This window comes from Periplaneta americana, chromosome 2, assembly GCF_040183065.1.
Source record: "Periplaneta americana isolate PAMFEO1 chromosome 2, P.americana_PAMFEO1_priV1, whole genome shotgun sequence".
Lineage (NCBI taxonomy): Eukaryota > Metazoa > Arthropoda > Insecta > Blattodea > Blattidae > Periplaneta > Periplaneta americana.
Genome location: NC_091118.1, coordinates 212,332,750 through 212,355,294, shown reverse-complemented (window position 1 = coordinate 212,355,294; position 22,545 = coordinate 212,332,750). Strand labels below are relative to the sequence as shown.

General features: G+C 37.7%; 1 protein-coding gene across 1 annotated transcript; it reads right to left on the bottom strand.

Annotated features, from left to right (window-relative positions):
• Positions 1 to 17,211: 17,211 nt before the first annotated feature.
• On the bottom strand, positions 17,212 to 21,409 carry LOC138695102 (leucine-rich repeat-containing protein 70-like). The gene is made up of 2 exons (XM_069819495.1): positions 17,941 to 21,409; positions 17,212 to 17,887 (listed from the first exon to the last, which is right to left on the bottom strand). Exon 1 carries the CDS (start codon positions 21,325 to 21,327, stop codon positions 19,894 to 19,896), a length of 1,434 nt encoding a protein of 477 aa, XP_069675596.1. The 5' UTR covers positions 21,328 to 21,409; the 3' UTR covers positions 17,212 to 17,887; positions 17,941 to 19,893.
• Between the last annotated feature and the right edge of the window lie 1,136 nt (positions 21,410 to 22,545).

Here is a 22,545-nt window from a genome sequence, read left to right as displayed (position 1 = left end):
TTCAAGCTCATGTCAGTTCCTGAGTAGGCGATCTCCAGTTGCTAGGAAAGAGTGTAAGTTCAGTGCTATCATGGAGTCCATACAGGGCCATACATCGTATGGGAACCTAAAATTTGTTTAAATTAATCGTATGGGGAAAAGAAAATTTTGTCTGTACGGAGCCATATGGCATATGGGTGCCTAAGTTTTGTACACGGAGATCTGTACAAATCTTAAATCATCTCTTGCTGTTCCTAATGTATTTTGTTTAAATGTTAAATGTTATGTTTTATTTAACGACGCTCGCAACTGCAGAGGTTATATCAGCGTCGCCGGATGTGCCGGAATTTTGTCCCGCAGGAGTTCTTTTACATGCTAGTAAATCTACTGACATGAGCCTGTCGCATTTAAGCACACTTAAATGCCATCGACCTGGCCCGGGATCGAACCCGCAACCTTGGGCATAGAAGGCCAACGCTATACCAACTCGCCAACCAGATCGACATTTTGTTTGATGTTCTATTCCTTCGTACCTGTCGTCTCGCTTCACTTACCTTTCTTCCCACCACAATCTCAACACACGCTCTCGCCATGAAACAATACTAACAATACTATCCCACCGCACCTCCTCATACTCATCCTCTTTCACAATAGCCCTGCCAAGACTCTGGAATTCGTTACCTGCTAGCATCAGGGACTGTCGAAATAAAACTCAATTCAAACGCAAACTTACTAGGCACTTGGTCAGTAATTGAGACTCGTTCAGACATGGTTTCTTGTAAATACTTCTCTTAATCTATCACAAAATATCTCAATATATGGTAATTTCATCACTATAGAATTTTATTCTAGGTTTAATTTGTAATTCAGTAAATACAAAAATATTCTTTGTTCTTAACTTCTATGATAAATTGTCTAGCTTTCATTAATCAGGTAATCTTGTCGTACTTTAATTTTTAAGGCGTTTGTCTGCCGGTCTGAAGTTGCGTTCGGGCGCGGGTTCGATCCCCGCTTGGGCTGATTACCTGTTTGGGTTTTTTCCGAGGTTTTCCCCAACCATAAGGTGAATGCCAGGTAATCAATGGCAAATCCTCGGTCTCATCTCCCAAAACCATCTCGCTATCACCAATCTCATTGATGTTAAATAACCTAGTAGTTGATACAGCGTCGTTAAATAACCACAAAAAATCCACCGCCACACAGTTTGACGCGAAAAATTAGAAGGAAAACTGAATAAAGTTACGGAATTTCATAAACTTAAGGACAGTAAGTAAATAAACATTTCTAGGTAAAGAATTTTTCTTAAAGGTCTGAAAAAAAAAGTTGTACTTATTAATCATTTAAAATATCAACTTTTCAATAGGAGTGACATAATCGCATTACAGTGGTAAAAGTAGGTAGGTTGACTTTGGGGTCGCACTACACACATGACAGATTTTTATTCAGTTTTTTTGTTATTTTTTACATCCCTGGATGTCGGATAGCTGATCGGCAGACTCGTCGGTCCGTTTAGAAAAGTTTCGTAATATGAGTTTTTCGCGTCAAACAGCTATTTTCCGACCACTGTGCGCCGACCTTGGTAACATTATAATAATAGTGAGTTCAGGTAACAGTGAAGGACGTTTCTTCAAGTAGTGTAATCAATGTTAATCGTTCTCTGTGATTAATGACGTAACTTCCACTGCCGAGATGTTAACGTCTCAAAGATAGCTAAGAGAATACTTCATAACTTCTGAGAAGTTCACACAGGTTTTACAAAATCCTTGGAAAGAAGTATAAACAGATATTAATTTTGGAACTGACTGAAGGAATTCCTAATGAATTCAAATGTTTATTTAATATAGCTTATAATAACGATCCGAAGAGCAGTTAAAAGGAGGACCACGAACAAACAACAACAACAACAACAACAACAACAATAATAATAATAATAATAATAATAATAATAATAATAATAATAATAATAATAATAGCTTATTCTGGCTGAGTTATGGTCATCACGCCTTCTCTTCTACTCAGCCAGGGTGATCATGATTAAGTGGCATATATAAAATGTTTCTTTCCATAAATTTTTACAGTCAAATTTAAGACCATACTTGTAGATTAGTTTAAAATAGCTTGTAAAAGGATCGTAGACTAGCAATTTTAGGATAATATAGTTTATAAGTGTGATTCTACAGAACAATAAGGGTGTAATTGTTTTATTTGAAGTGTTGTATCAGTGAAGCGTGCTGTGTCAGAGAAGTTATGGTTTACAGTGACAGTGAATAGTTTCGATCAATGGTGATCTATAGTATCAGTGAAGTGTGTTCTATGGTGTCAATGAAATGTGTTCTATAATGTCAGTGAAATGTGTTCTATAGTGTCAATGAAATGTTCTATAGTGTTAATGAAGTGTGTTCTACAGTGTCAATGAAATGTGTTCTATAGTGTCAATGAAGTGTGTTCTACAGTGTCAATGAAATGTGTTCTATAGTGTCAATGAAATGTGTTCTATAGTGTCAATGAAATATGTTCTACAGTGTCAATGAAATGTGTTCTATAGTGTCAATGAAGTGTGTTCTATAGTTTCAGTGAAATGTGTTCTATAGTGTCAATGAAATGTGTTCTATAGTGTCAATGAAATGTGTTCTATAGTGTCAATGAAATGTGTTCTATAGTGTCAATGAAGTGTGTTCTATAGTGTCAATGAAATGTGTTCTATAGTGTCAATGAAATGTGTTCTACAGTGTCAATGAAATGTGTTCTTCAGTGTCAATGAAATGTGTTCTATAGTGTCAGTGAAATGTGTTCTACAGTGTCAATGAAGTGTGTTCTATAGTGTCAGTGAAATGTGTTCTGTAGTGTCAATGAAGTGTGTTCTACAGTGTCAATGAAGTGTGTTCTATAGTGTCAGTGAAATGTGTTCTGAAGTGTCAATGAAGTGTGTTCTATAGTGTCAATGAAATGTGTTCTATAGTGTCAATGGAGTGTGTTCTATAGTGTCAATGAAATATGTTCTACAGTGTCAATGAAATGTGTTCTATAGTGTCAATGAAGTGTGTTCTACAGTGTCAATGAAATGTGTTCTATAGTGCCAATGAAATGTGTTCTATAGTGTCAATGAAATGTGTTCTATAGTGTCAATGAAGTGTGTTCTACAGTGCCAATGAAATGTGTTCTATAGTGCCAATGAAATTTGTTCTATAGTGTCAATGAAATGTGTTCTATAGTGTCAATGAAGTATGTTCTACAATGTCAATGAAATATATTCTATAGTGTCAATGAAGTGTGTTTTATAGTGCCAATGAAATGTGTTCTATAGTGTCAATGAAATGTGTTCTTCAGTGTCAGTGAAATGTGTTGTATAGTGTCAATGAAACGTGTTCTATAGTGTCAATGAAGTTTATTAAAAATGTCAGTGAAATGTGTTCTATAGTGTCAGCGAAATGTGTTGTAAAGTGCCAGTGAAATGCGTCATAGTGCCAGTGCAGTGGCTGAGATGAGAGTAAAGGGAAAGTAGTGAAAGAGTATCAGTACCAATGTGCATATTTATTTATATACATATGCAGCTTATAATGGAAAATTAGGTTTACTTATTAATTGGGTTATTTTAACCATTATTGACTATTGTAATTATTGTGTTATTAAGTTACCACTGCCATCGGTTGTTTGCCCACTTGCAATGTAAATAAATACATACATATGCAGAGAAAATGTATTGATTAATTACTTCTCTTATTATGGATCCATACTCTTCATTTTATTGTGTTATTTTAGGACGCTATATCAACATCTTAGGTTATTTAGCGTCTGAATGAGATGAAGGTGATAATGCCGGTGAAATGAGTCCGTGGTCCAGCACCGAAAGTTACCCAGCATTTGCTCGTATTGGGTTGAGGGAAAACCCCGGAAAAAACCTCAACCAGGTAACTTGTCCCGACCGGGATTCGAACCCGGGCCGCCTTGTTTCGCGGCCAGACGCGCTGACCGTTTCTCCACAGGTATGGACCATACTCTCCATTCTTAAACCGAAACAAAAATAAAACATTCAAGCCAACATAACTGTAGTGACATACTCTACGTACAGCTCAGAATTTTTTTTTTTTTCATATGTAGAAGCAGTACCCCTAACCACAAGAGCAAATTTGTGTCTTTACTAGAAAGTCCTCCTGCTAATGAAGGCGGAACAGAACAAAACATTCGATGGTTGAACGTATATGAAATTGTGTATTTCCATCAAAATATCCGAATTGATTTATTGCAGCATCCCAGCAATTTCTATTTTACGTAAGAAGAAAGAAAGTAAAGCAGTTCAGCTCACTTCACGCCCACGTCAGTCAAGGTCTCTTTTGACATCGAACGTCATGAGTCATGAATGCCTGAGTTTTTCTTCGAACACGTGCTATGAGTGAGTTCAGACTTTGAACTGTGACGTCACTCCCACCACGTGGTTTGTGCGAGGTCACCCTGCATGGACTTTGTCTTTAGCCGTCTATCATAGGAAGTGCATCCTTTCCTGGGACCCTACAAGACTTCCCCTCTCTTCTGAACTATCACTTTCTTTTTCCTTCTCATACATGTCTTTGTTAATATGGAAAATGCCTGTTATTATTCGGTTGAGAAGCGTTTGTCATCCAGTCTGCTTAAAAAAATACTGAAAGTTAGAATTTGTAAACAGCTATATTACAGATTGTTCTGTGAAACTTGGACTTTCACTTTAAGAGAGGAACAGAGGTTAAGGGTGTTCGAGAATAAGGTGCTTAGGAAAATATTTGGGGCTAAGAGGGTTGAAGTTACAGGAGAATGGAGAAAGTTACACAACACAGAACTGCACGCATTGTATTCTTCACCTGACATAATTAGGAACATTAAATCGAGACGTTTGAGATGGGCAGGGCATGTAGCACGTATCTGTGAATCCATAAATGCATATAGAGTGTTAGTTGGAAGGTCGGAGGGAAAAATACCTTTGAGGAGGCCGAGACATAGATGGGAGGATAATATTAAAATGGATTTGAGGGAGGTGGGATATGATGCTAGAGACTGGGTTAATCTTGCTCAGGATAGGGACCGATGGTGGGCTTTTGTGTGGGCAGTGCTAGTAAGTTTGAAATGAATACAAGTTAATAAATACAATGATAGATAAACTAGCCCACTCCTGAATGAGTAAGACTCGTGCTCAGGAGGGGATTCCAATACAGATAAAAATAAAATTAAAATTGAGAGTGAATACAGATTAAATAGTGTTTAACATGTTTAAGCCCAAACTATAAATCCAATACAAATTTTTTTATTTTTTTTTTATTAACTTGGAGAGGATTCGTGGTTGAAATATTATTGGAATAAAATTTGTTCCATAATCTGGGACCTTGACTCATGCTATGATAAAAATCTGCATTGGTTTTACATTTTGGTTCAGACAAACGCAGAGAATTCATATTTTTAGTTCTATGTTTATGTATAAATTTTTATAGTTTTGATAGCTACTAAATCTTGTCACAGAATATCCTTTTTTAAAATTTCATTATGTATTTTTTTTAGCATTAATTTACATTTTCATTTTTGTTCATTTGATTAGGATGCCGATATTTTAAATCCAAGATTTGGACGGCTATCATTTCGATGATATTCTCCCTTTCAAAGTAAAATAATACATTTGTTTAATGTTGACAACTTTGAATTCATTAATAATAATTACTATTTATAATTTTTAAGACAACAAAAATAAAGTTTGTAACCATTTTTGTTTTGTATACTTTAATGCTAAATATTCACTAATTAACTGCATTTTTATAGATTAGTTTGGACGCATTTTAGGTGAATAAAATCGTATTATTGAAATTGTATTTTATGTACAGGTACCTAAAGCTGCATTTGACAATACAGGCTATTTTATGTGCCTGAAAGTTGGTTTTTAAGGACCTAAAATTCCGAGTTATAGTACTTCATTGGACAGCTTCGAGATTTTACGGTTGTCAGCGGAAATGACATAGGCTTGTGGGTGGAAACATGCGTCACCATTAGCAGTCCATCAATTCCTTTGTTCTTTATCACCAGCGTTTAGGCCAGGCGACGATAAAACTGCGGACTGCTAACATTGAAATATGAATAATAACGTGAAACGTATTGCAGTCCTGCCTCGTGGTGGAAATTTCAACAAGGCAGTTCATTCAAATTTTGTGCTCACACAGATTTTCATTAACATTATTGCCATGTTTCCTACATACAGCACTAGTAATAGGTGACGCGTGGAATCTATTTTTAGCCGGAAGTTTTTATTTATTTATTTAATATATCTATCCACAAACGATTAGGGAAAACAAGGGAATTTTACTTGAAGCAAGTAAAGAGATAGGTTTGGAAGTAAATGCCGAAAAAACAAAGTATATGATTATGTCTCGTGACGAGAATATTGTAAATTTTCTATACTCAACAACAATGTAATTTTATTATCTCAACAATAACTCTTCACCTTCTACTATTTAATTCCACTCCCGTCAACAATGGGATTTGCTCTCCACGCAGTAACACAGTATTCGTTAGTGCACTCCACAGACGACAATGACAATTTACTGTGACTATTACGAACAACAATGAACTGTTAATCTTAACTAATATTCACAAAGCACTATTTACAACACAGAACTGTCAGTTCTCAGTTCACAGCTCGTTTGTCTTGGCTAGTTCTTCTAGCTCAGTCACTCGCGTTCACAGAATCTCGAACCCCAGATCTTCACAGACGATCCGCTGAACTTCGAACTCAGGTCCCCCAACTGCGGTCCACTGCACTCGAACTCCGGGCTTCAGGCTCCACAATTACGGACACAGCTCAAGTCGCGCTCTGATCTCGAAGCTGGCATCACTGCTACACAAGACTAACTCGCTTACTGTCCAAATCTGCCTGTAACAACACTGGCTTACGGACTGACTGACTGACATTCACTTGCGTCTTCTCTTTTATAACCAAAAAAGTTTGTTTCTGGAGAGTTCGCGAAAGATTCCACTCTCGAATAATCGGGATATTTCCACTTGTCTGCGGCGGTCGCTCTTTCCCCTTTCTCCCCACAGCACATGCCCCAGAAAGCAGATGCGCGCGCAACCTGCCCGTCACGGCTGACTTAGCCCTTCCTCCGTCGGTCGTGAGATCGAACCTCACGTGGCCGTCACAATATTGTACGAAATGGAAATATAAAAATTGGAAATTTATCTTTTGAAGAGGTGGAGAAGTTCAAATATCTTGGAGCAACAGTAACAAATATAAATGACACTCGGGACGAAATTAAACACAGAATAAATATGGGAAATGCATGTTATTATTCAGTTGAGAAGCTTTCATCATCCAGTCTGCTGTCAAAAGATCTGAAAGTTAGAATTTATAAAACAGTTATATTACCGGTTGTTCTGTATGGTTGTGAAACTTGGACTCTCACTTTGAGAGAGGAACAGAGGTTAAGGGTGTTTGAGAATAAGGTCCTTAGGAAAATATTTGGGGCTAAGAGGGATGAAGTTACAGGAGAATGGAGAAAGTTACACAACACAGAACTGCACGCGTTGTATTCTTCATCTAACATAATTAGGAACATTAAATCCAGACGTTTGAGATGGGCAGGGCATGTAGCACGTATGGGCGAATCCAGAAATGCATATAGAGTGTTAGTTGGGAGGCGGGAGAGAAAAAGACCTTTGAGGAGGCCGAGACGTAGATGGGAGGATAATATTAAAATGGATTTGAGGGAGATGGAATATGATGATAGAGAATGGATTAATCTTGCTCAGGATAAGGACCAATGACGGGCGTATGTGAGGACGGCAATGAACCTCCGGGTTCTTTAAAAGCCAGTGAGTAAGTAAAACTGTGAACAGCTTCATTATACCAGATAATTCATAGTGTGCTGGTACCAATTGAAAAGCTATACCTTTTTAAACTTCATCAGCTGGTGTATAATTTTCCAACATTCAGTTACTTTTTTACTTCTATGTGACAGATTGGTTGTTATAGCAGCAATAGGTGCTTTAGAGTCACTGAATTTAACGGCTTGTTGAAAATAAGAGATCCGGTACAACAGATTTTGAAGTGTCGAGCTTCAACTTCTTCATAAAAATCTGTAGCTCCATAACCTAAGGATTTATAAAACGAGAAAAGTGGACATGTAGCACCAGCACCTGCTCCATTTTGGTTGGACAGCAGGGATCCATCAGTTAAAATATTAAGCCATTCTTTCTCTGGGAATCTACTATAAATACGAGCAGTTTCAGCGCTAAGAATTTTAGGAGATTTTTTTGAAGTGTCACTTTTCTAGTTAGTAATATGTCGCAGTATCAAAATGTGGCATCACCAGTTTTCTTCGGAAAACGTATTATGTGTCTTTCACGTGTTAAAATTTTCTGTTAAGAGTTCTTCTTAATTGACAAGGGAGAAAAGTTTTGAGGCGATTTAATGATTGTAGAATGGAGAAGATGGCTGTAGACATACTGTATGTCTGACTTTTACATTCCAGTTCAGGTTCTCGTCCATATACACAGCTAGATATTTAATTCAGGAACTGATAGAATTATGCATTCAAAGTTTTTTCCTCTTTCGCTCCGAAATATGATACAATCTCATACTTACTTACTTACTGGGTTTTAAGGAACCCGCAGGTTCATTGCCGCCCTCACATAAGCCCGCCATTGGTCCCTATCCTGAGCAAGATTAATCGATTCTCTATCATCATATCCCACCTCCCTCAAATCCATTTTAATATTATCTTCCCATCTACGTCTCGGCCTCCCTAAAGGTCTTTTTCTCTCCGGTCTCCCAACTAACACTCTATATGGATTTCTGGATTCGCCCATACGTGCTACATGCCCTGCCCATCTCAAACGTCTGGATTTAATGTTCTTAATTATTATATCAGGTGAAGAATACAATGCGTGCAGTTCTGTGTTGTGTAACTTTCTCCATTCTCCTGTAACTTCATCCCGCTTATGCCCAAATATTGATACAGTCTCATAATATCATTTTAAACAGCAGCTGTGGTGAATCTCTTGCGATTCGTTTCTTCATTTCCTTCTGTTGATTGTTCATAATACATATCCTTGTAAAAATACTGTGACATCTATTCTTCGCTTTCACCAGTTCTATCGCTACAGTGCCGAGAAATAATCGAGTAAATAATTTAATAGACGACAATTTTAGAAATGTTACGCCATATGAACAGAGATGACGGTTCTTTCGACTGTCAACTTTCTGTCGTGTCCTAGCAACGCCACACCTGAGAGCCAGACAACTTCGAACTTTATACCCGGGCAGAGTACAAGGCCTCTGATCTTCACGATGTAATTATCAGCCTGTCGTATTATACCCAATGCCATAGCAACTAGCCTCCTAGAAGAAAAACTCCAGCTTGCCTTAAGGAAAATGCTTGTTGATTTTGTTTTAATTTTAATGTACGACTAGAGTTCCCCATTATGCGAGGTAAAAGTGAAAGTGTGACACTGCAAGAATTCGATTCCAACATGTTAACGGAAATACAGTTTCCGCCGTTCCCCATTTAGAAAAAAAGTGGTTTACGACGTTCCATTCGTCTGTGTACTTACTGACGTTTAAGGAACCCGGACGTTCATTGCCGCCCTCACATAAACCCGCTATTGGTCCCTATCCTGAGCAAGATTAATCAAGTCTCTATCATCATATCCCACCTGCCTCAAATCCATTTTAATATTATCTTCCCATCCACGTCTCGGCCTCCCTAAAGGTCTTTTTCCCTCCGGCCTTCCAACTAACACTCTATATGCATTTCTGGATTCGCCCATACGTGCTACATGCCCTGCCCATCTCAAACGTCTGCATTTAATGTTCCTAATTATGTCAGGTGAAGAATACAATGCGTGCAGTTCTGTGTTGTGTAACTTTCTCCATTCTCCTGTAACTTCATCCCTCTTAGCCCGAAATATTTTCCTAAGGACCTTATTCTCAAACACCCTTAACCTCTGTTCCTCTCTCAAAGTGAGAGTCCAAGTTTCACAACCATACAGAACAACCGGTAATATAACTGATTTATAAATTCTAACTTTCAGATTTTTTGACAGCAGACTAGATGACAAAAGCTTCTAAACCGAATGATAACAGGCATTTCCCGTATTTATTCTGCGTTTAATTTCCTCCCGAGTGTCATTTATATTTGTTACTGTTGCTCCAAGATATTTGAATTTTTCCACCTGTTCGAGGATAAATCTCCAATTTTTATATTTCCATTTCGTATAATATTCTGGTCACGAGACATAATCATATAGTTAGGTTTCGTAACAAGCTGTTTTTTACGGTGATGGGTTGTTAGCCATTGTTCGTCTGTGTGCGATTATTAATTGTTCTGAACTGTTGGAGAGATTCTGTTATTCAGTGTCTAAGGACGAATTCATCCGGTAATGTTGGACATGAAAAGTAACCACTTTTATAAAAAAAAAAATAACATTTTGGCGATTTGCTAAGAATCTGGAAAGATGATTTTTTTTTTACATACGACCATATAATAAAGGAAATGGTGTACATGTCTCGTAAAGCGTTTTTGTCAGAAAAATTAATTACTGAATTAGGCCTATGTATGCCTCCAATTGTAAAATGACTTACCTACTAATAACATATAAACGAATTTACTCGTATTTTCCAAATTTTCGTAGGCTGGAGCCGAAAGAAGTCCTTGCCCCATTGTATGCCCTATACAGGGTGGGCCAAAAAAACGAGAGATTTTTAAATAATGATATGAAACTTTAGATATTGTATTAAATTAACTTTTTATTATATGAAAATACAGAATATAGTATGCCATTTGGATGTAACACTACTTCTTGAAAAAATGACATCCTTCAAATGCCATCCACCAACATGAATACATTCTTGTAAGCGTCTTTGAAGTTTCTAATTATATTTTGCAACATTTCGACTGTGATGTTTGAAATTTCTTCAAGAATTGCTGTCTTCAGTTCAATGTTTCGCTGTTTGTTTGCGTATATCATAAAAAAAGAAATCACATGCACTTAAATCGGGGGATCGTGTAGGCCAGAGAATGTCTCCAGTTCTCGATAAGACTTGATTTCCAAACAAATAGAGATGGCTGCAGTATGTGCTCTTGGACCGTCTTACTAAAACCAAGATGATCTGTTGCTAAGATAATTCGTTCTCAATTGACCACTTAAAAATTTTAGAATCATTATAACATAACGAGCTGCATTAACAGTTTGCGTACGGCTATTGGTAGTTTTTTCTTTACCTGGAGGTTTCTTCTTTGGTGCTGAGCCTGTATCTTCCAAATTGCGAACACAGGTTTTAATCGCATGTGAAGAGAGCATAGGATCATGGCGACGGAGTTGAAAGTAGCGGTGAAACTGCCTACAAGAGCTTCTGCGCATTGACCATTTATAGTCGCGTCGCTGTTATTCCCGGCGTGACTCCTCCTCTTTGCTTACGTCTTAGGAAGTCAAGGCTCTATAAAGTCTAGGTAGGTAGTATCGTTCGCCATTTTTGTTCTTTCGTTGCCAAGCTACCAGACGAGGGATCTATTTGCCGCACCGTTAAACATTATCATGTCGTAGCTCCTATGACAATAAATCAAACGCAATGTAATTCAGCAAATAATTGAGCGGCAAATAACGTCCTCGTGTGATTTCTGCGAACGCCAACGAAAGAGCCAAAATGGCGGGCGATTATATATTAAGTATTTATCCAGCCTTAGATAATGCTTAACATCTTCATCAGCGAATCACAAGACGCACACGTTTAAATCTAGCCGACCTGCAACGTGATTGGCTGCCGGAAATTAGAGCGATGGGACTATAGATAACAAGATTTACAGCCAATCATCGTTGCTCACCAGTCCAATGCTCCATGTTTAATAAAGGTTAAGGAGACGTAGATGGGAGGATAATATTAAAATGGATTTGAAGGAGATGGGATGTGATTGTAGAGACTGGATTAATCTTGCTAAGGATAGGGATCGATGGCGGGCTTATGTGAGGGCGGCAATGAACCTCCGGCTTCTCTAAAAGCCATAAGTAAGTATGTAAGTTTAATTTTGTATAAAATACTTGTGTGTTCCGGTTGTAAGTATAATAAAAGAAATAGTTATAACGTCAAAAGTACGCGTTCAAATGGGAAAAGGTTGGTATCAATTAAAAGAGGGGGTCTGAAAGTTTTAATCCATTGTTGTTGTTGTTGTTGTTAGATGAGTCACGCACATGAGAAGATCATTTCATTTGATAAATATTATCGTATCTTGCGTCTTGGGGAAGAGTTAGTCGCCATGTGGACACCACAGCAGAAAGTCTTTTGCGTGCTATCGTTAGCAGAACAAAAATCTGTGATTCGTGTGCAGGGCCAATTTCGTCGTCAGTACAAGCTTAGAGCGAGGGAAATCGTTCAGACGTACGTATCAATAATAAAATGGGATAGACAACTCAGAGAAACGGAAAACACCACCTGATTTTTTCTTGTGAGGACTTGTTAAGGACCAGGTCTACGGGACATCAGTACGTGATTTGGCAGACTTACAGGAAAGAATTTTATGCTGCTGTCAACAATGTCACACCTCAGATGCTTCATAACAAATGATCGAGGTTGAACATTTTCCGTACCGGTAATGGAAGCCATGTTGAGATTTATGGGACATAAGGTAAAAAAATCCCAGTTTTTACTCTTTGTAACAACTGGTTTCATCAATCAATTCCTATTAGTTCAGAAGTTATAGCTGTTTCTTTTATTATACTTATAAGCGGTACACCCGGTATATTTACTCAACAGTTATTTGTATATTTTCAAATTTCAAATTTATTCACAATTTACATTTTAAATGAATACATATGAATAGATACCCGAAATGAGCATATGCTCGTGCTCGGGTACAGTCCAGTAGTCTACATAAATTTTACAGAGAATAATAGTGTTGATGTTATAAATAATAGTAACATCAATAATAATAATAATAATAATAATAATAATAATAATAATAATAATAATAATAATAGTAATAAAACAAAAATATTTACAATAATAAAAATAAATACTAAGACGGATAAAATAAAATATAAAAACACTTAGCGAGAGTTAACACAACTTAAATAAGCATATAATAACCAGAAAAAAAAAAGATGAACTCGAAAATCAACAGAAAAGTTCGTTGTATCGCAGACGACAGCAACCGCCGTATTGATATTGTGCTATGCATTATTGGTAGTAGGGGGAGCAGAAGGTCTACGTAACTGCCGTTCTCTTCGAATCTTCTCATACAATCATGGGAAGTTAATGCTGTAAAAACAAAATGTCTACGAGTCGAACTGTTCATTATTACCAGGATAAATACAAATAATACTGAAATATATTAATCAAGTTCCAGTTATAGATCTCCCCTTTTGTGCAAGGGGTAACATGTCAAAGTATTTTATGAATGGCGGGGAAAATAATTATGTGATAGGTAACGTAACAGGAAAATCCATGGAAACAATGAAATATATTGAAATGTATGTATTTTTTTAAGTTCAAGGGGTGGGTTCAAACCCTGTAACCCCCCTTGCCTACGTCCTACTTTCATGGGACTAGGTGGTTGGCTTGTGGTTGTCCTGCGATGTCCCAGCAGTGGTTCTGCCGTCATTTCATCCCATGACTGGGAGGCCCGCATTTGTGGTTGCAACAGCCTTGACTATGGCTCGCGTAAGAAATGCAACACTCAATTGGCCGTGTTCAAATGCAGGAACGCCAGAGTGATATGACGGACTGCCTTGGGATTTCATATTCCCTGAGGCACGGAGGAAACTGCCTTATGGTCCAGACAATGTGTGTGAGGCCCTGCTAACTGAATTAGGAGTCTTGTATGTTGTTATTAGACGCTTTTCCAACACCTCTGGCTATAATTAAGTTAGTTTTTAAGTCCGTGTTGATTGTCAGAAGCTACCAGTAATGTGGTGGTTGGTTTATTTATATAGACGCCCTTGACGCGTTTTGCATCTTGCAACGTCCCTCCCTCCATTTACTGAATTGTTGAAGCCACTGTACATAGATGACGTAATGTAGCACTGGATTTCTAATTTTTCATTTTACGTCTTGAAATGTGCCTAAATAATACGTATACAGGGTGTTTTATAATTACAGCTACAAGCTGCAGGAGTAAGTAGAGGGCAGTGAAACAAGGCCAAAGGTCCTAATAAACAAAGACCCTGAAACCAGTCGTTTCCGAAATCTATGCGGTTTTATTATGTTTCGTCAGTTCAGGTGTTCTGTGGTAACACCTTCGAACATAAAAGTAGATAGAAGGGACAAGGCACACCAGAATCTATACACTTCCAACACATGCATTGCAGCACACATGAGGTGCTAAAGGCTTGTCTTAGGGTCGAATTAATAGTCGTCACTTATAAAATGAGGAAACACTTAAGTAATGAGCATTTCCTTTGCACTTATTTCAGATCGTATTGCAGAGACGCTACTTATTCATATGCCCTGAGCATTCCCTTGACATCGAAAGAAATATAGCAACATGGCTAGACGTGAGCGCTTTCCTACATTCAATTGTTTTCCAGCGCCTTCAAATTGTTAAATCGGCATTATTGTCATACACAAATACAGAAGTAAATATTATAGAGCTAAAAGTTATACAAGATATCCAGAAAGCATTTTACAGAAAAGAAAGAAGTGAGCTAAGATAACTAGTTATGAAATATGGAGATATCGTCGAAAGTAAAAAAAAATTGATAATTGTTCTCTCCAAAAGAAGAAATTGACATGGAACAAAATTGCAGTTGAGTTTAATGCAAACTCCGGAAATATTCCTGTAAGTAAATCATTTCCATTTATTTTTCAGTTATTTTTATGCTAAACAAAGTGGAAATAATATAATTACGCAAATTTTAACGGCTTATTCCTTGGGTAGAACACAAACAAAAATGCAAATGACACTTTGTTGGGACGTGAATACTTTTCGAAAAAAAAAAAATGTCACTTAAATCTGCCTGAAATGCTGCTGTATCATAAAATCTCAAAGCAACCAGTACTTTCAGCAGTGGCGAAATTGGTAAGCCTCATGGTTGTATTGTGAATTGAAATGAGAGACACCAGAATATTCACAACAGTGTTCTTGTCGAAACGGTATCTCCTCTTAAATTGTTGATCATTGTACATCTCTAAAGGGTTTTCCATATCTCTGATATATCTTTTGCTTGCCGGAACTCATTTTCATTTTAATTACAGAACTCAATAAATTAAATTAAATCATAATCATCCATCCATTGTATACCGAATCAGCTGATTACAATGCATATGAGGAAACACTTGAGTAAGCTGACAAGCTACCTTATTTGAATAAGTGTTCACTTCAGTGGGATTTATGAATTGGAAATTATTATAAGCAACTGCTTAAGTGTTTCCTTACAATAAGTGTTGACTATGAATTCGGCCCTTAATCATCAATTTTAACACCAAAGAAGGCATGATACATTTTCCTCACAAAAAGAGTGATTTTAGACTTTTGAAAACGAAGAGCATGGTCATACTTACTTACTGGCTTTTAAGGAACTCGGAGGTTCATTGCCGCCCTCATATAAGCCCGCCATTGGTCCCTATCCTGAGCAAAATTAATCCATTCTCTATCATCATATCCCACCTCCCTCAAATCAATTTTAATATTATCTTCCCATCTACGTCTCGGCCTCCCTAAAGATCTTTTTCCCTCCGGCCTCCCAACTAACACTCTATATGCATTTCTGGATTCGCCCATACGTGGTACATGCCCTGCCCATCTCAAACGTCTGGATTTAATGTTCCTAATTATGTCAGGTGAAGAATACAATGCGTGCAGTTCTGTGTTGTGTAACTTTCTCTATTCTCCTATAACTTCATCCCTCTTAGCCCCAAATATTTTCCTAAGCACCTTATTCTCAAACATCCTTAATCTCTAACGATTAGGGAAAACACGGGAATTTTACTGGAAGCAAGTAAAGAGATAGGTTCGGAAGTAAATCCCGAAAAGACAAAGTATATGATTATGTCTCGTGAGCAGAATATTGTACGAAATGGAGCATGGTCATAGGCAGAAAAATACAGAAGGTAAACGTGTGAATTCGAAATCAGGCAGTAGAGCAAGTGGACAGCTTCAAATACTTAGGGTGTACTATAAGCAGTAACATGAGCTGCTGCCAGGAAGTCAAAAGTAGGACAGCAATGGGAAAGAAGTTTTTAATATAAAAAACATCTTCTATGGCCCTCTGGAAAAAAAAAGAAAAAACTAAGAAAGAGACTAGTGAATTGTTTTCTGTGATTTGTGGCATTGTATGGGACAGAAACACGGACATTACAACGAAGTGAAGAGAAGCGAATAAACGTATTTCAAATATGGATGAGAAGAATGGAGCGTGTGAAATGGACAGACAGAATAAGAAATGAAGCTGTGTTGGAAAGAGTGGGTGAAGAAAGAATGATGCTGAAACTGATCAGAAAGAGAAAAAGGAACTGTTTGGGTCACTGGCTGAGAAGAAACTGCCTACTGAAGGATGCACTGGAAGGAATGGTGAAGGGAGAAGAGTTCGAGGCAGAAGAATATATCACATGATAGACAACATTAAAATACATGGATCATAAGCGGAGACTAAAAAGAAAGCAGGAAATAGGAAATTCTGGAAAATGCTAGCTTTGCAGTGAATGACCTGCCCTCGGGCATAACACTTTGAATGAATGAATGAATGAATGAATTTATTAATTTATTAATGTAAACAATATTGTTTTCTCTGTAGATGCGAATTGGTTCTGCTCGGTGTTGTTATCAGTGCTACTGGGAATTTGTCAACGTTGTGCACATTTCTCGAGATTTTCTTTTGAATGGAGTACACATTCTGGAAGGTAGATACTTAATAATTTTAAAACAAAATGGCTGTCACACAAGAATTTTATATTGGTCACTTTCACACAAAATCTATTCTTCTGTGAATTAAGTGGTGCTTCGGTATTCATTTCTTACAATGCTTGAGTTATCTTAGTAACGATACGAGTTTTTACTAATCCCATATTTTTTTTCATTCACTGAGGGTTTATTAACATACCGTCAAATAAACTTTTAAAGAGTTATGTTAAATTATGACTACTTTAAAAGTGATGAATTGAAGTTAATGTAGGCCTGTGCACAACTTGAAGCAACAGCGACAGCTGGAATTCCTTCCAATACTTGAATCACAAATGCCAGCTTGAATTAATGTGATCACATGACATCTTTCACAAAATTAATAGCTTCAAAGTATCAGCAAGATTTTATTGTAACACATGGCGTCTCTATCATAATGTAGCAGCATACAAATGTCAGTTAAAATCGATTCCTATAATGACATCTCTTAACAGTTTAATATCGAACAAATGTCAGCTAAAATTCACTCCAACACATGACAGCGCAGTAATTTAACAGCAAAAATGTGAGATAAAATTAATTGCAATACATGTAACCTGTCACAACGTGCTAGAACACAAATGTCAGCAACAATTCATTCCATCACATATTCTCTCTCACAATTTAGCAGCACAAAAGTTAGAACTCATTCCTATAAATGACATCTCTTACAGTTCAGTATTTAGAAGTACCACACAAATGTCAGCTAAAATCCATTCCAACATGTAACAGCACTTGTGATTTAGCAGGACACACCTGTCAGCTAGAATTCATTTCAATACATGACATCTCTCACAATTTAACAGCACACCTGTCAGCTAGAATTCATTTCAATACATGACATCTCTCACAATTTAGCAGCACACCTGTCAGCTAGAATTCATTTCAATACATGACATCTCTCACAATTTAGCGGCACAACTGTCAGCTAGAATCCATTTCAATACATGACATCTCTCACAATTTAGCAGTACACCTGTCAGCTAGAATTCATTTCAATACATGACATCTCTCACAATTTAGCAGCACACCTGTCAGCTAGAATTCATTTCAATATATGACATCTCACAATTTAACAGCACACCTGTCAGCTAGAATTCATTTCAATACATGACATCTCTCACAATTTAGCAGCACACCTGTCAGCTAGAATTCATTTCAATACCTGACATCTCTCACAATTTAACAACACACCTGTCAGCTAGAATTCATTTCAATACATGACATCTCTCACAATTTAACAACACACCTGTCAGCTAGAATTCATTTCAATACATGACATCTCTCACAATTTAGCAGCACACCTGTCAGCTAGAATTCATTTCAATACACGACATCTCTCACAATTTAGCGGCACACCTGTCAGCTAGAATTCATTTCCATACATGACATCTCTCACAATTTAACAACACACCTGTCAGCTAGAATTCATTTCAATACATGACATCTCTCACAATTTAACAACACCTGTCAGCTAGAATTCATTTCAATACATGACATCTCTCACAATTTAACAACACACCTGTCAGCTGGAATTCATTTCAATACATGACATCTCTCACAATTTAACAACACACCTGTCAGCTAGAATTCATTTCAATACATGACATCTCTCACAATTTAGCAGCACACCTGGCAGCTAGAATTAATTTCAATACATGACATCTCTCACAATTTAACAACACACCTGGCAGCTAGAATTAATTTCAATACATGACATCTCTCACAATTTAGCAGCACACCTGGCAGCTAGAATTCATTTCAATACCTGACAGCTCTCACAATTTAACAACACACCTGTCAGCTAGAATTCATTTCAATACATGACATCTCTCACAATTTAACAACACACCTGTCAGCTAGAATTAATTTCAATACATGACATTTCTCACAATTTAACAACACACCTGTCAGCTAGAATTCATTTCAATACCTGACATCTCTCACACTTTAACAGCACATCTGTCAGCTAGAATTCATTTCAATACCTGACATCTGTCACAATTTAACAACACACCTGTCAGCTAGAATTCATTTCAATACCTGACATCTCTCACAATTTAACAGCACACCTGTCATCTAGATTTCATTTCAATACATGACATCTCTCACAATTTAGCAGCACACCTGTCAGCTAGAATTCATTTAAATACATGACATCTCTCACAATTTAGCAGCACACCTGTCAGCTAGAATTCATTTCAATACCTGACATCTCTCACAATTTAACAGCACACCTGTCATCTAGATTTCATTTCAATACATGACGTCTCTCACAATTTAGCAGCACACCTGTCAGCTAGAATTCATTTCAATACATGACATCTCTCATAATTTAGCAGCACACCTGTCAGCTAGAATTCATTTCAATACATGACATCTCTCACAATTTAACAACACACCTGTCAGCTAGAATTCATTTCAATACATGACATCTCTCACAATTTAGCAGCACACCTGTCAGCTAGAATTCATTTCAATACCTGACATCTCTCACAATTTAGCAGCACACCTGTCAGCTAGAATTCATTTCAATGTATGACATCTGTCCCAATTTAGTACATACTTTGAGTTGGTTATTTAACGGCGCTGTATTAACTACAAGTCATTTAGCGTCGATGAAATTTGTGATAGCGAGATGGTATTTGACTAGATGAGGCCGAGGTTTCGCCATAGATTACCTGTTGAGGAAAACCTCGGAAAAATCCAACCAGGTAATCAGTCCGAGCGGGAATCGAACCCACGCCCGATAGCAGCTCCGGATCAAAAGGCAATCGCCTCTGCCGACTGAGCTACGCCGGTGGCTAATTTAGTTTGTCAGGTATAACTTCATTCCACCACGCCTTGCCTCTCACACTTTAGCAGCGCGTAAAATAATGTGGGCAAGAATTCACTCCAATGCATGGCATATTTCACAGTTAAATGTTAGCACAATATCATTCCTAGACTGTCTTTCACAATTTATCAGCACACAGATATCAACTACATTTCATTATTTCCCTCACAATAAACAATTCCGCTTTGCCATTTCATCCTCTCACCAGAATTCATCTTCCTCAGGTTTTCCTGCAATGTACTTGTGTGTTATGAGAAGAACCACGATAATTGCTACCAAAATAGTTACCACATGTATTCCGGAAATAAGAACGTTTGGTAGGTAAAATGGGTCCGGAGATATTTTGTCTTGTTCACTTGGAGTACTGTAACGTTCCTCATCATCATTATATTCCGAGTAAGATACTTGTTCTGGCTCGTTTGCAGGAATGTGACACTGTAGAACGTCCTCCAAAACAGTCCAGTTATATCCATTTAAATTATCCGGGAACTCACACTGAAGTGTTACAATGTTTTTCAACTCCCTGTAGATGTCGTAGAGCGTATCGCATAGACACTTCCACTTATTGCCTGAAAAATTGACGTAAACACTCGAGGTACGTAACCAAGACACCGATGTCTCATCTAAGGTTTCCAGACTATTTGAACTCAAATCTACTGTTTGCAAGTTAGAAAATTTGGTCGTTATGTCACCATAAGAGTCTATAGGGATGATTTCCTCAAAATTAAAGGAATTTATTTTGTTGTGAGACAGATTCAGAAATTTCAAATTTGACGCGACACTATCCTGCTCTGTAGACAAAACAGATGTATTTTCTTTCAATTCAAAAGCAAATGCTCTAACCCGTGCAATATCATTCCTAGAAAGATCCAAATGTTCCAGATTCTCAAGTCCGTAAAATGCCTCTGATTCAATAATAGAAATGTTGTTCTCAGACAACAACAAATACGATACATGTCTACATTTCGCAAAACTTCTTCCAGGAATCGTCTGCAGTTCATTTCTTGATAAGCGCAGCTCTTTCAGTTTAAGTAGCTCTACTGACAAGATTGAGCCAAATTCCGTCAGTTCATTCCCCGACACATCTAGTAAATTTAGACTGTTTTCTACATTAAACACAAAATTATTAAAAGCTACAATATTGTTATTGGCCAGCAACAATGTTTCAAGAGCCTTATTCTCCGAAAACGTCCCTTCTTCAATGTAAGTGAGGAAGTTTTCAGATAAATTCAAATGTAAAAGTTTTGGTAAAAAAAGAAATGCATCTCTATGAAAAGAATTAATTCTGTTTCTTGACAGATCTACATTTTCAAGGAGGTAAAGTCCAAAGAAAGCTAGTTCCGTGACAGTCATAATATTATTTCGAGACATGTTGAGATATTTCACGTCGTGGATATTCCATTCTGGCAAAGTGTAGTCGTTGAGTTCCTTCATCGAGTTTCCAGAGAAGTCTAGGTAAACCAAGCCATCGGGGAACTCCTCTTTGCCGCTGGCTATTCCATTCAAGAATTTGTCTCTGCACGTAGCAACCGATAAGTCATCGCTAAACTCACAAGCACTCGGCCTCTGTCTTTGCACACACAGAACATCCACTGCAAGATTCAGACACAAAACTGCACACACTCTCGAATACATGGCCAACAGACGAGAATCTTTCGTCCATGAGTAGCACCACCTAAGTTAACTTCACAATGAAGATTAGATTCCTTTCCTTTATCAATAGCAGATAAAAAATATCCAGTTTGTTGAAAGAGATATCGCACGTAAGACACGCTTCTGATAGGGAAGTTGCAAAAGTTTCACTACAGGCTAATTATGTAGGATATCAAATCTTCGCGTCACATATGTAAGAACATAATTCTACACTGGTCAAAAAAAGTTAAGCATATTTCCAGTTTACCCTATAATACCTGATATTTATGTTTCTTTTAGTTTTATGTGCACGTATTATGTTTACTAATTCAAACTCTTTCATTTGTTTTATTCTGCATCACTAGGTAACGTCCAAATCACGGCTAGTAAACAAAGCCTGTAATTCGAGCGAAGTTCAATCAGTGTCGTTTTGCTTCATAGTGCTTCATAGTGCAGTACAATGGCTCGGAACACCCTTACAATGGCAGACCGCATCAAAATCATCACTTTGATTTAACAAAACATGAGACAAGTTGATGTTGCTAACATCCTTCATGTGAATCAGAGTATTGTCTCCAGACTGTGGAGAAAGTTCCAGGAAACCTAGTCAATAGCAGATCGACCTCGTGAGGGCTGTCCACGCAAAACAACACCAGGTCAGGACCGGTATGTAAGGTTATCTGCACGTAGGAACCCTATAGCCTCAGCTACAACTCTGCGCCATGACCTGCGCGAAGCCACTGGTGTTGTTGTAAGTAGCCAAACTGTGCGCAATAGACCTCATGACATAGGGTTGTATGCTCGAAGACCACTCAAGACTCCAGCACTCCGTCCACATCACAGGGGTGCTCGTGCATGATGGGCTAGAGCACATGAGAATTGGACTCGAGACCAATGGACCAGAAATTTATTCTCAGACGAAGTGAGAATGGGCCTACACCCTGACAATAACTCTATTCGCGTATGGAGACGTACAGGGGAACGAAATCATCCCTCAATGACCGTGGAACGTCACCAACAGTTTGGTGGTTCAATCTTGTTTTGAGCAGGTGTCATGTTTGGCCGCCGCACACCACTGGTTTCAATAGAGGGAAACATGACTGCTGCCGTGTGTGAGAACAACATCCTCCAACCCATAGTAAGTGGTTTTGCAGAGACTTTAGGAGAAGGGTTCACTCTACAGGACGATAATGCTCGGCCTCATCGTGCTCATAGTGTGCA

Coding starts and splice junctions, on each gene's coding strand:
- LOC138695102 (XM_069819495.1), bottom strand. CDS start 21,327: ATGTATTCGAGAGTGTGTGCAGTTTTGTGTCTGAATCTTGCAGTGGAT.